Here is a 13,799-nt window from a genome sequence, read left to right as displayed (position 1 = left end):
TTTCACCTCCAGATGCCATAGATTAACAAACAGAACAAATGACTGCAAAGCCTTTATTTTGCCCACGAAGTAAAACTGTATGGCCAATAGCATAAATTAGTAGAAATAATATAAGGGTGTGTTAATTATTTTTATTTTTTTATTTTAATTGTTGTGTTTGTTCCTGTGAGCTGAATCAATGAGGATGACGTCATGGCCCGTGTTTCGAATGTCGGGAACGCGCCCTGGTTAGGAGGCCGCGCGTGCTGCTGGGGATACAACTTGTTCAAATCTACAGCTCAAGGTCGTTGACAGCCCTCAATACCTTGGATTTCAGGTACCGACTTTATCCCAGACAGATATAGGATCGTCTCGCTGCGTGTAATTAATTTTAAAGTCGTCAGGAGAGAGTCTTGAAGCGCACTCGTTAAGGTTGGCTCACTATGCTAGCAGAGCAGCTAACGTTAGCCTACTAAAGCTAGAGTTTATTCGATTAAAAACAACATGGAAGAGGTTTGTTTTCTATCCACGTTCGGTCTATTTAAATGGAACATTAACGTGTAAGTTTCGGTCTTGTTCACACGAGGGTATGTTGTGTCCTATAGATCAAACGGCGACCGAGGCTGTTTGCTAGTGTTACTGTTTGCTCTGAGCTATGCCAACACAGGACTGCTGCTGTTTTCTACCACAGCCTGTCAGTTGGAAGTTGTTTAGCTGGATTTTTAAGCAGTCTTGTCCTCCTGTTTGTCGCGTATTTCGTTATGTAAGAGTTTCATGTATTTTCTAGAGTTTGGTTCATTGCCGACTTGTTTTGGTTTTGTTCCTTTTTACGGTAACTTTTATGTTTTTTCCCCAGATCTAAACATCTTGCTTTGCGGCGGAAGAAAGTGTAATCCATCAGCTAGCTGGTGCTTTCGCACACCGCCCTTTAAACTGCAGTTGTGATCGACTCTTTTGTAGCTTTTGTTTGCTGAGCCTTTCTCGTTTTTTCCTGTCATATCCTCAGTTCCGTAGAAAAACACTTTTTACTTCATTGCCATAAAAAATGAATCAATTTGACTAGATTTTGAAATATGCTCCGAACTTTCATAAACAAATAATTTTGTTTATTGCATTATTCAAAAACAAAAGTTTGAAATTTGTTTTTATTCTTTTACACTCTACAGGCCGGACTCTGTCACTCAGTTCGTGATGTTGGACAGCATTTTCTGAACTTATAAATCTGTTGGAGTAACTTCTATCAAATTCATAAAACTGATAAATGCTGTTAGAAGACAATAATATCAAAGGATCTGAAACCCTGAAATTCTTCCAGCTCTGTTTTAATGCAGCAATCGCCACCTCTAAGCTCTTTTAGCTGAAAAATAGCCCCCACAAACCCATCTAGTAAATTGAAGACAATTTCTACTAACTTTTTCTATCACATTTTCAGGAATTTCCTCTCCCAACCCCCCTCCCCCCTCTGTCAAAGCATGGCTCAGGAGACCAATCAGACGCAAGTGCCAATGCTTTGCACTATGGGATGCGGTTTCTATGGTAACCCCCGCACCAACGGCATGTGCTCCGTCTGCTATAAGGAACACCTGCAGAGACAACAGGGAGGGGGGCGATCCAGCCCTCCTGGAGAGAAAGGTAGGAGGATAGGACAGATGCAAACCTGCCAACTACTAGGTGAGAAAGGCAGGTACTCCTTCATACGCTTTACTGTACTTTTATTTTGCTAAAAGGAGTTGGAGAACAGTTTCCTACTGTGGAATAAGAAAGCAAAGAGTGAATTTTCCATGTGTTGTTTCATCTGAACTCCAAATGCATCTTATCTGCTTTTCCAAGGCATAATTGTAAAAGGATACTTGGAAATCATTTTGAAAATCATCTCTCTGTAAGTTCGGTACACCAGGTTCTCTATCATGCTCTTCTTTTCATACACAGCTGCTACTTCACCATCAGGATCACCGACATCCGCTAGTGTAACTGTGGAGGACACAACCTCAGAGCTCAGTACAGAAGCAGCAGGGACCCCACCTGAGGAACAAACAACAGGGTATGATGGGAAAAACTCCTGTATATTATATTGTCAAAATATGAATTTATCTATATAATTATTGAAAATAGGTAAACGGTATCACTATACCCACTCATTTAATTACTTCTTATAAATAACAGCACCTTGGATTGTTCTTGCAGGGTGAAATGGTAACCATTTCTTTGGCATTAATACCACAGTGCTAGCATAAGGATTTAAAAGAAAATCATACAATTAGTAGTTTTCCATTTTTTATATTGTTTAAAATATGCTACTTTTTTTTCTTCCTCATAATACTCTATATAATGTAGACTAATAGATGTGATCTAACAAGCTTATATTTCCATGTTGACCAGACAGACTCCAAATTGTAACCAGGCCTAAGCTGGATGTGGCACAAAGTCCTTATTAAACTTAAAAAAAAACCCACATTCAATCATAATAACGGATGACACCATTTTAGTTTCCATGTTCTGAGTATCCCTGCCTCTTTTTTTTTTTTTTTAAGCAAGAAATGATGATGGACAGTTTAATTGGTCCTCCATGTAAGTGATGAAAGAGTTAACTGGCTATCTTTCAGCCAGCTGACTGGTAGGGTGGTGTGTGTAACAAGCTTGCTTTCCAAAGGCAAATGTTTGCAATATTTAAATCTGTGGAACGTAAAGATGATCAGAGCTATACATTTAGAAATTTTCAGTGCATCTGTGGTCCGGTTTCAGCTACAAAAAATGCCTTTTTAAATTTTTTTTAAATCTGTGACCTGAATATAAAAACTAAGTATTACAGTTACCTGTTAAAGGTCACAAAATGCCATAAATGGTGCTCTAGATCAAAAATATGCTTCAGCTGAATAAGCTCACTGCATTCTTAGAACATTATCAGCTAAATAGATGTTCCATTACTATTTTCTTCAATTCAAAAGAAAAATGGGTGGTTTATAAAAACATTAAAAAAGAATACAATGCCTATATGCTAAAATAAGTAATTTCAAATCAGCTCTCCAAACGGCACACATTTTCATCAAACATAAATTGGCTAAGAAATAGTTCTGGTATCTGTGTCTTTTATTAGTATTTCAGGTTTGGTGGCTTAATTCTAGTATAACCTCTCCAATTTGAAGACATATATTTGGTCTATATATGGCGTTTATGGCATTTTGTCGTTTGTGCTCCAAGTAATTCACAGAATTGGGACATGGCCAGAGGACCTTACCCAAGTGCTTTACACTACATTCAGTCATTCACACTTACACACTGATGATGGCAGGCTACATTGTAGCCACAGCTGCCCTGGGGCTTACTGACAGAACGAGGCTTCCATACAGGGCCCTCTGACCTCCATCAGTAGGCAGTGCAGGTGAAGTGTCTTGCCCAAGGACACAATGAAACTGAAAACCGGAGCTGGGGCTTGAACCGTCAACTTTCTAGTTGCAAGGCAATCTCCTACATCCAACACCACTGTAGTATATAAACATGATGCTCTGTTAAAAAGATGCAGAAAATAATAGTAAACTATAATATATTTGGTTGGTTGGTATATAAGGTCACAGCTTATTTAGATGTTGGATGTATTTACCAGATTTTGTGGTGTTTTTAATTCTAATTGCAGTAGCAGATAGACTTAATCTTTTATTTTCACTTAAAAACTAATGGAGGGTATCCTTTTCAGCTGTTCAGTTTTGTACTGTTAGATTTGTGTATTCTAAACCAATGTTCTTCTGTCCGTTGTGATGTTAGTCCCAGTTCTCCGAGCCCAGTAACCCAACAGATGACAGCAATGAGCATCTCTCAAGATTCGGGGACCGTAGATTCTGAGCGAGCTGTTGCTGAGGGAGAAGAAGAGGAAGAGGATGAGGAAGAGGAGGGTACATCCAGTAGCACAGGTGAGTATTTGATAAGGCTGGGGAGGCTGTGGTTATACCTTCAAAATGATTTGAGTGGTCAGTATAACTAGCAAAGGGCTGTATAAATTAGCTGAATAATTTTTGACAGAAATCTGAATTGTAATCATTTTCGACCAATAATGCAATTGCGCCTTTGATTTTGTTGTAGAACATGTAGATGTTCCAGGTTTTTCATTGCCTTGTTTGTCCAGAGTCCATTGTTGCAGGACTTTACCATAACCTTTGTTTGGAAAGGTGCTTACAGTTATTTGCATGCATTGTTCGGCATGCTAGCTGGAAGTTTCTCTTTCGTTTTTTTGTGGCAGCAACCCCATTTTAAACACATTACCACCACCTAAAGTGCTAGAGTAAAAAAAAAATAAAAAATTAGGCTCTTACTCTTGTTAAATGTAACTTGACCAAAATATGAGTGCCCCTGGGATTTTAAAAAATATCTTTTGTTGCGATTATATTGCAAATGTAATTAATTGCCCAGCCCTGGTATGAATTCAGTCTATTGACCACAAAGGTTCCCAGTTCTTTTTAGTTGAGATAAAGACCCACAGCATCACAGAACCTCCACCATTCTTAACCATGCTTTTTCATTACCCTTTCCTCCAAACGACACCCAGACTCAAAACGTTTTCATCAACTCCACTGCCTTATTTCAATCTCATGTTTTCTTGCTCTACCTCTTTTGAAAATGAGCCAAGACTGATGGGCTTCTTTATCAGGTCAAAATTGCATCCAAGGATATGTAATATAAAAGCTTTTAAAGGAAATCCAAATAAAAACCCCATAGATAAGCTCCATAGACTACTTTCCCTCCCACTGATTAAATGTAGTCATAAAAGTCTGGACCTTTTCTATAATTCTCTTCGTAATTTACCTCAACTGTCCTAAAAAAATGCATATTGTCATTTTACAGAGACAAATGATGAACTGTATTTCAGCTTGATTTTCCTGCCTTATTTGATAATTTCAGACACTATGTTAGCCTTTTATAAATGCCAGATTAAATGAAGCACAAATTCAATTTTTTGTTTTTATAGACTGCTAGTCCTGAGCTAAAGTGTAATGTTTCCTTTTTCAACCTCAGAACCTGTGGGTGATGGAGCACAAGCTTCCTCTGATGGTGACCAAACCCCCGATAAAAACAAGAAAAAGAACCGATGTTTTTCCTGCCGGAAGAAAGTGGGCCTTACTGGTAAGCTGGAAAATTCATTTCCACTCATTTAGGCTAATTATTAAGCTCTTGAGTGAAGCAGTGTTCAACAGGTATTTGAATAATGGACCAGGATTGCTACAAACTTTTACTTTAAACTGCACTTCTCGCTAAAACCATTCAAATTGGTAGTTATCTAACAGATGTGACTGTTTTCTTCGTGAAAATACTTAAATATTGATTTTCTACATTGGTCATCTCTTTTTGACTTATCAAGCTGACACGGTCTTGATTGTCTACACTCTGTGATCTGTGACTTTTAACGTTATAATGAAAAGAGGAAATCAACATTTATTACATATTTTTAAAAGCGTTAACAGTAGGCCAGCATTATTACTAAAGATCAATTTCTAAAATGTCTGAATGAAAAGGGGGAGGCATTAAATGTTTGCTGATTTGTGGGCTGATTTGCAGCATAACTCTTCAGAGCCTTTTTACTGCCGACGTCACAGTGACCTCAGAGCGTCAGCTGGAGGCAGCCAATAGCAACCAGCACAGGGTCTAGTTGTTAGCTGTTTGTTTGTTGGTTGCCAGAATGGACAGAGTACAGACAGTTGAAATGTTATTACTTACCTGCTGCTACTTCCAGGCAAACAAAAACTTTGTGATTATACTCAATAAAACATTGGGACTGGACACGATAATAAAACTTGCTATCTTTTGAAACTCACACTTTATACCAGGCAAGTTAAGGAAAATTAATTTTTTTTTCTTTGGCATGGGTTAATTAACTTTATTCACCAAGCCAAGCAAGTGCAATGCACTGCCAGGGTGTTGTTTCTTCTGTTTACAATGACCTAGCAACTGCAACTAAGTAGAGGACGTTTCCACTGATCTGGTTCTGTCTGTTAAAGTTAACTTTTTAAAATGATTATCCTGAAGTTAATGGTCTTAAATATTCATCAAAAATCAGATTGTTTTTTTTTTTACAGCTGTTGTTGAAAAGAAGAAAAAAAGTACAACAAATCAAACACACAATCCAAAAAGTGACCAGCCCAATCAGCGGGCTGTCTGGCTCAGTATTTGTTCCGCTTATTCCTGATGCTATAGGAGCTTAGTCACTTCAATGTTACCTGGGCAGTTTTCATCAGGTAGTGTTTATACATGTAACTTTTAATCAGAGAAAAATACCTGAGAATTTTGTTGCTAATTTCTCACCTCGATTTTTGGGTTAAACTGACCTGAATGGAGTTATTTTTGTGGTTTGTTTTTATTTAATCCAAGAAAAAATACGATCTGAAAGGGGGAAATAATTCTAAAAGTAAAATGAGTATATTGAAGTGAAGAAAATATTTGCATTGATGGCCAGTGTTGGTATTTTTTGGGACTGACGAAAAAAAATTTAGAAAATATTTTGTTATAGAATAAAAAAAAAAAGATGAATTGACTTTTGGAAAATTATTACAAAGGAAAAAAGCTCTTTCAAAAATATCCTTTTTTCTGGGCCAGTTTCAACAGAATTGAGAGCTGAATGATATTTGGTGCATTCAAGATGAGCAGCGCCTCACCTGGAATGTGGATGAGAGCTTACAGGTGTTTTTGATGGGAGGGGTTGATGGTCTGTTATGAAGCTTGACAGAGCTGACTACAAATAAACAAGATGGCTGGTTTGTGTTATGCAACTTATTCGTGGAAAATGTACCTTGAAACACTTAGAAATACTCTGATTTAACTGCATTCCTTTTCAAAATGAATGTTCTCTTCCTGTGGATTCCTGTGGGTTAGGATTATTAAATACAGCCACAAGCTCTCATTCACATTCCAGGCGAGGCGCTGCTCAACTCGAATACACCTGCTGGTGGAGCGAGGCAGTCTGGGCAAGTGAGACTTTCCTTATGGGCGTTAAAGATGGAGGCAGAACCACCTTTGCACCTAATATCACCACTCGGCTCTGAAATCTGTTAAAACTGGCCAATAGGAGAGAGAAATCTATTTTTGAGAGAAAATATTGGTCTCTGCACAAAAAATAAAATATTTGATAGTAAAAATATATTTTTAAAAGCTTTTTCCCTTGGAAATCATTTTCCAAATGTAAATTTATGAAAGGTTTTCTGTTGATCCTTTTTATTCAGTCCCAAATGACATAAAATTTTTTTTTTTTATCTTTATCTATATATTAGAGTTATTGTTGGTTAATTTTTCATATTTACAATGTGCTTTGATATTTTGTTGTGTATGTAAATTAATTTAATATCAGTATAGCTATAGGAGTTCATGGAGCTCATAACTCAAATTCGAATTTAACCCTAAAGAAAACTATTGTTTCACAGAAACTTCTGCCATTTTTAAGCAAAGTGGTGATTTGTATTGTTCATATATTTGCTCTCTTGTGTTTTTTTGTTTTTTTTGACATAAAGTCCCATTATTCCCTTCATCAATCTTGCTGACCCTTAAAAATGAAATAATCATTAATAATTTTGAGGAATGGCCATTTAAATTGTTTAAAGATAATCTTACAACTTCCCTTTTGATTTAGCATCGATGCTAGGACATCGCGGTTTTTTTTATAAAGTTGGGCGTTTTGATGTACCTTTAACATTCAGCTCTGGCCTAGGTATGCTAACAGATTTGAGAGAAACTACCTGTTTGATAATCATTACTTATGTAAAAAAAAAAAAAAAAAAACTTAATACAAAATACATGTGAAGATACCATATAGTGTTCCATGTAGTCTGCGTTTTGCTTTAAATATGATCATCTGAGCCGTTTAGAAGCAAAGCTTATTTTTGGCAAAGCTTGATTCCAGTCTTAATAGAAGCAAGTTAAGAATATGGAATCAAATGATTTCATCAGTATACAACTTAGATCATTTACTAAAAAGAGAAAATGACACCACTTCAAGTAATAGTCACTACATTTGAGAAAGGCTTAAATAAGTATACATACTAATTAAAAATACTATAAATACTCCAATAGATCATATATTTCTCTAAATATCCCTTCTTATCAGCATTTCTCAAAAGAAAGAAAACCCATGCAATGGTTAAGCTTATGCACAAAGCTCTTGTTTCTCATTCTAAGCTGATAATTTTAATAATCCTTGTGAGAATATTGTAGGATTAGATCTCTAGACAAGGCTAGGTCCTGGCATTTTATGGTAATTTAGAGGCAAATATGTAATAGTTTAGAGAAGCATTGCACTAGAATGGCTGTACAGCCATTGACGTTTTAGAACAGTGCCCTGAAATGCTAGTGGTTAAATTAGCCAAAGTTCAAGTTCATACCTTTTTAGAAGCTTATAGAAGATAAACTCCAAATTAAAATTGAGTTTACATTATGTACCTAGAGCTATGATTCTTCTTCTGTACTTTTACTCTTTTCACTATTGTGACAGTTTTTAATGCATTACTGCCATGAAAATAAGGGACAATTCTGTACATTTTCTGAAATGATTTTTCTTTCAAATGTTTTCTTAAATGTATTTTAAGTTAAATTTAATGTATTTTTATTTTTTTTGTATTGTGGCCATTGGTATTTTAAAACAAATTATTTTGAAGTTAATTATTTACACCTTTATGATATCAAACCCATAACATGTTTTACTTCGCATCTTTCATTTTTTTTTTTTTTTTTATAAACAAAATTGGTAGCTAATGTCTAGAGATCAGATCAATTTATTAAATGTAATGTTTTCATTAAGAATATTATATGAATTTCTGGTTTTAAAAAAACCCAGTTATTTTTATTCTTAAAATGCCATATAAAGCTTCAATTACTGAATCATCTAGTTTAAAACTCGTAGTGTTACAAAAACAGAATTCTTCTTTAATGCTAAGGGATTTTAAATTAATTTCACAGCATTCCAGGTCCCCGAAATGCTGCTAAAGTTTTCAAAGCCATGTTCCTTTATTTAGGTTAAAAGTTTAAAGAATGGATAAGAGCAAATTTTCTGTGTCCAGTAAGTCTTCCTCTTATCTACAGACGTATTTTTGTTATTCTTGCAGCCTGAATGAATATTAGTCATTTTGTAGAAAATTATTTCCTTTGACAAAAACTTGCATCTTTGTGTCATTATTTTGCACTATACTTGTGCTGAAAATGCTTCACTTTATATCTTCTTTGCCCCGCAACAACTTGATCGGAAGGAGGATTTCTGCTCTAGCCAGTCGAACTAAAAATCTTATTGTGGTGACGAGCTGATTTCTCAGTAGACATCTGATTAATGTAAAAATGCTCACTGTGTGAAAGATGTTTAAGGCATATTTTCGAACTACTGCTGATTTAAATCTCTTGAGCTCATTACAGCATTTACACAATGTAAAAGTGTTTGTATTTTAATTGTTTTTTAATTATATTTTCAAACCATAATTTGTTTGAACAATTTTCTCTTTTTACTTATTTTTTTTTTTTTATTAGGTTTCGACTGTCGCTGCGGCAACCTGTTTTGTGCCATCCACCGCTACTCTGACAAACACGACTGTCCATATGATTACCGGAGCGCAGCAGCTGCACGCCTACGCAAGGAGAACCCCATCGTGGTAGCTGAGAAAATCCAGAAATTATGAGGACTAAGTGCAATAAAAGTCTCTGAGACTTTGTGAATTTGAACAATGGTGACTTGGATGGGAAAAAAGCAAACACCTGACATCATGGCTTCATTTTGTTCAAGATAGTCAAAGGCGGACAGGGGGCGACGTGGTCGCACTAAAAATCAAGACACATCCCTCACTAGCGATCCCCTTCCTCTCTCTCGCTTTCTCTCAGCTTGTGACTGCAGCTAAATCTGAGAGTGTCTGTGTTTTAGGATTGAATGAAAGTGTGTGTGTTTGCATATATCTGCTGGAGAGTTAGGGAGAGAGTTATAGGGGCTGGATGGATGTTTGTTTTGCCATGGGGAGGGTGGGATTTTATTTGACCCCTTTTTGATTCTCAACTTGGAGGGATCGTGAGTATTTTTATTTTTTGTGCAATCCCTTTAGGTAGTTGAAATAAACTGTGGATAAGCTGTTTGGGGAGTGTGCCACAGCCTGGATAATGACACAGGATCCTTCAGAAGGTTTAGTTAGTTTAAAAAAAAAAACACATTTTATGTGTAAGAATCTTTTTAAGGGCTTTGGAATATTTTTTCTTAGACTTTAAAAAACCTATAACCTTTCTATTGACATTGCTTTTTTCCTTTTTTTTTTTCTTCACCCTTCTTAAATCTTACGCTGTGGATTACCACATGTGGAAGTCCAAAGGCTAGCGTTTTTTCAGATTTCTTTCTGTTGACCTGTATGGATGCCGGGTGCATGATTGGGGAGGGAAAGGTCAGGGCAGTCAGAAAACCTTGACTTAACCGAGTGGCTGAATCCCTTTGTTTTCTGTTTTGTTTTAATGAGCGTATGACATCAGAAGATCTATATTAATATATTCTAGTTAGCTTGAATTGTGTGATTGCATTCTATTTATTTTATATTGGTTGGTGTGTGCTGGAGGATTGGCGGCATGTGTCAGCAAATTGTTAGGAATTGCACTTTGCAGTTATATTTAAGTAATTCCATCTTTAATCTTTAGCTATGAAAGTAAAACAGCTCATATGGATTGGGGTGCAGTTCCACTGCCTCTATGCAGTAAAATTAAGTTTTTTTTTGTTTTGTTTTCTTTCTTTTCTGTTAAACAAAGCACAACAACTGATATCAACTGCAGAGCACAAAACATGTGCCACTCCTACTTGGTTTCTTTCAGCGTCTTGGTCGTGTTAAGTTTATATCTGAGCTGTAGAGCAGGCTCAGAGGAAAATTGCCTTGTTCTAGTGATGAGGTGTTCTATTTGAGCTTTTCCTACGAAGCCTTTATTTGTGTGTGTTTGTTGTTTGGAGTCAGAGTAGGGCTCCATGTTTCTCTAACCACCAGCAGACCACTGACACATGCTGAATGAAAACCGAAGTGGGTCGCAGTTAAGCTACACACAGGTAAAAACATGTTCCGCTCAGCTACAGCAAAGATTGTCGCCATGCTGTGCTTTTTACATTGCGCTCTGATTCAGATGAGTCCTTCTGCAAAGATCGCTTCTGGCTAGCTTGTTTTCGGGAAACTCCAACCTAATGCATGTGTGCAGTTGGACATGAATCACTGCATAGTGGGAAAACTTTGGCGTTGCCATGACGAGAAGGCGACATGGCAGGAGCACAATGCATGGCTGAAACCTTTAGGGTTTAAACAAGGACGACTGAACAGTTTAGGATTTTCTTTCCAAATGTAAATAACATATGGCTCCACTGCATATAGTATAATCTTTATGTAGATTATTGCCAGGTAATTAAGGTGATGGATTGAGGTGAAGAATAGTAATGTGTATTAAAAGTGCTTTTCATAATTATCCCAAAAAAAATAAAAGTGCCCTTACTGGCACTGACAATTTTACCAATTTATTACCCAATTTAATGTACAATTATTACATGTAAAATTCAGTGTTTTCTGTAGACACCCACTACTTGTATCTTTACAAAGTCTTTCATTGTCTGTTTTCTTATTTTTTCTTTTTTTTAAACAATCATAATCCCACAACCATCCATAAGCATTTAATATTCTTCACTTACTCTGTATCCCAATCCTGTTTAAAAGCTTAAAAAAATCCCTCTTGTCATTCAGGTAGCATTTGACGTTTAACCTTTCCATTATTTACACTTTTCCCTTAAACGTTGCTTGATTGTGATGATGAAATATTTATAGAAGAGCCGTTTAAAAAAAAAAAAGCTGCAAAGAAAATGGAACCTTTTTTTTTTTTTTTTGTTAAAGAAGCCAATGCAAATTGTGACCGATGTGACGCTTTTCTTCTGAGACGAGTTTCGCTTTAACTCCTTGATTTTTGATTTCCTGACATGTTTGAATGGCTGCTGGGGTGAGGACTCAGCACGCCAGCGACAAACCCATTTTACCTGCGTTAGGCTGAGCATCTATAAACCCTGACTGTGATTAATTTCTCCTGCCATTTTGCATCTAGTGGAAAATTGAAATTCAGACGGTGGGTGAATCTTGGGTGATGACGAGACAAAAATCTGACTTGCTTTACAACTTCTAACTGCCTCATCCCTGAATATAAAAACATAATTCCCAGACTTTCAGATGTTTGATAGAAAACATTTAGTTCTGCTCTACAGATGATTTGTGAAATGATTTTTATGCTGCATAAATCATGAGGGTTCCATGTTTGTGTTGCTTATTAAGGACTGCTCATATCAGTATCCAAACCCGATAGACATGCTTGTTATAGTTTGGAGCAGTTTGAATGTAAACTACAAGATTTCTCACAAAACACGATGTCAATTAAACTGACTATTGGGATTTTATTTTGACTGTTTCAGGTTGAGAAGGGATACCAAGTTGTCCTTTTTTTATTTTTATTTACATAAACCACAGTTGAACCACTAACATTGTTTAGATGGTGATTTGGCACCAGCAGTTAGGGATGGCATTCTAGTCTCCACCATTACATTAACCTTTTTTTTTCTTAATATTGATTATGTGCAGCTGTCTTCAATTCATTAAAATAGATCTGTTTATCATTTGAGGGGGGGTTGATTGACAAAGATAAATCTGCATCTTACGCCTCCAGTTTAAGCTCTGGTTCACAAAAGCAAGTTGAGATTATTTTGATCACTGTCATTGAAGCTAAATTGTAGAAATTTCAATTGAAACTATTTGTTCAGAGATCTAGTTCCTGTCCCTTTGCACTCCAGTTCCCCAGAGAAACCACCACATAAGATTTTTTTTCCTTTTTTTTTTTCTTTTAAGAGTTAGGATTGTATGATGTGTAAAATTAAGTATAAAACAATAAAATCACAAAGTTTATTTTAAAGTAAACTTGTCTTTTGTTTTGCTTTTTAAACATGATTGTTACTTTTTTCCCACATTTAGCTGAAGCCTTAGTCGTTACATGTACCGTACTTTATTCCATCATTCATAAAAATAATTGTGACCACATATTGCAAAGTTGTGCTTTTGCAGTTTGCCACAGGCTATGTAGTGCACAGGGCAAACACTTGGGAGCTACTGCTTTCATATTTGACAAAAAGTAAACCCTTATAAGGCTTAGAACGCTATTCTGCACAAATAGGAAAACTGGATGTTGAATACATAATACAAAAAAAACCTTGAAAAAACACAACAGATTGGATTAAATTAGAGTGTTCTGAATTATTAGAAGGATCCATTCAAAATCCTGATCTAATTCTGTGACAAACCTTCACTATCCAGTCTAAATGAGCTTGAATTAAATTAATAAAGCTGACATGCCTCAAATTACTTCTAGCTGTGTAAATTATCACATCAGGATGGACTGATACAAGTGAACTCTACTTTTTTCCTGATTTCAATACATCCATAACTAAATTATTTTACCTTGATTTTTAAATTTACACACGAACTCCTCATCTTTCAAATAAAATCACTTAATGCAATTAAACTTCTGGCTGTGAGGTGACTGTTTGTGGATACAGTACTCCAGCAAGGCACTCTATAGCTTTATGCACTAAACGTTACATTATTGGACTAAACCAGTGCCCTTCTTTCACACGGTCCCTCAGCTTTTGTACTTATTGTTTTGAGATTCAACAAAATGTTGGAACAAATGGTGCCATCCAGCAGCACATAATGTGCTCTAGTGATCAGCAACACTCAGAGCTTGGTCAAAGCAGCTGAGTTTGTTTTGTCTGAATAAAGCCTTACGATGACTCCTGTTGTGATTTTTACAATTCATAAGAATTAAAT

At 36.1% G+C, this 13,799-nt stretch overlaps 1 protein-coding gene across 1 annotated transcript; it reads left to right on the top strand.

Moving 5' to 3' along the window:
* Nucleotides 1–214: 214 nt before the first annotated feature.
* Nucleotides 215–12,882, top strand: LOC107081975 (AN1-type zinc finger protein 5-like). The gene is made up of 6 exons (XM_015370362.1): nt 215–316; nt 1,412–1,611; nt 1,909–2,020; nt 3,739–3,884; nt 4,984–5,091; nt 9,466–12,882. The coding sequence occupies exons 2-6, from the start codon at nt 1,452–1,454 to the stop codon at nt 9,612–9,614; spliced, it is 675 nt and encodes a 224-aa protein (XP_015225848.1). The 5' UTR covers nt 215–316; nt 1,412–1,451; the 3' UTR covers nt 9,615–12,882.
* Nucleotides 12,883–13,799: the final 917 nt, after the last annotated feature.

This window comes from Cyprinodon variegatus, unplaced genomic scaffold (genome assembly GCF_000732505.1).
Source record: "Cyprinodon variegatus isolate N-32 unplaced genomic scaffold, C_variegatus-1.0 Scaffold45, whole genome shotgun sequence".
In the NCBI taxonomy this organism is placed as follows: domain Eukaryota; kingdom Metazoa; phylum Chordata; class Actinopteri; order Cyprinodontiformes; family Cyprinodontidae; genus Cyprinodon; species Cyprinodon variegatus.
Note: the sequence above shows the minus strand (reverse complement) of the source record. Positions and strands in the feature narration are given on the sequence as shown.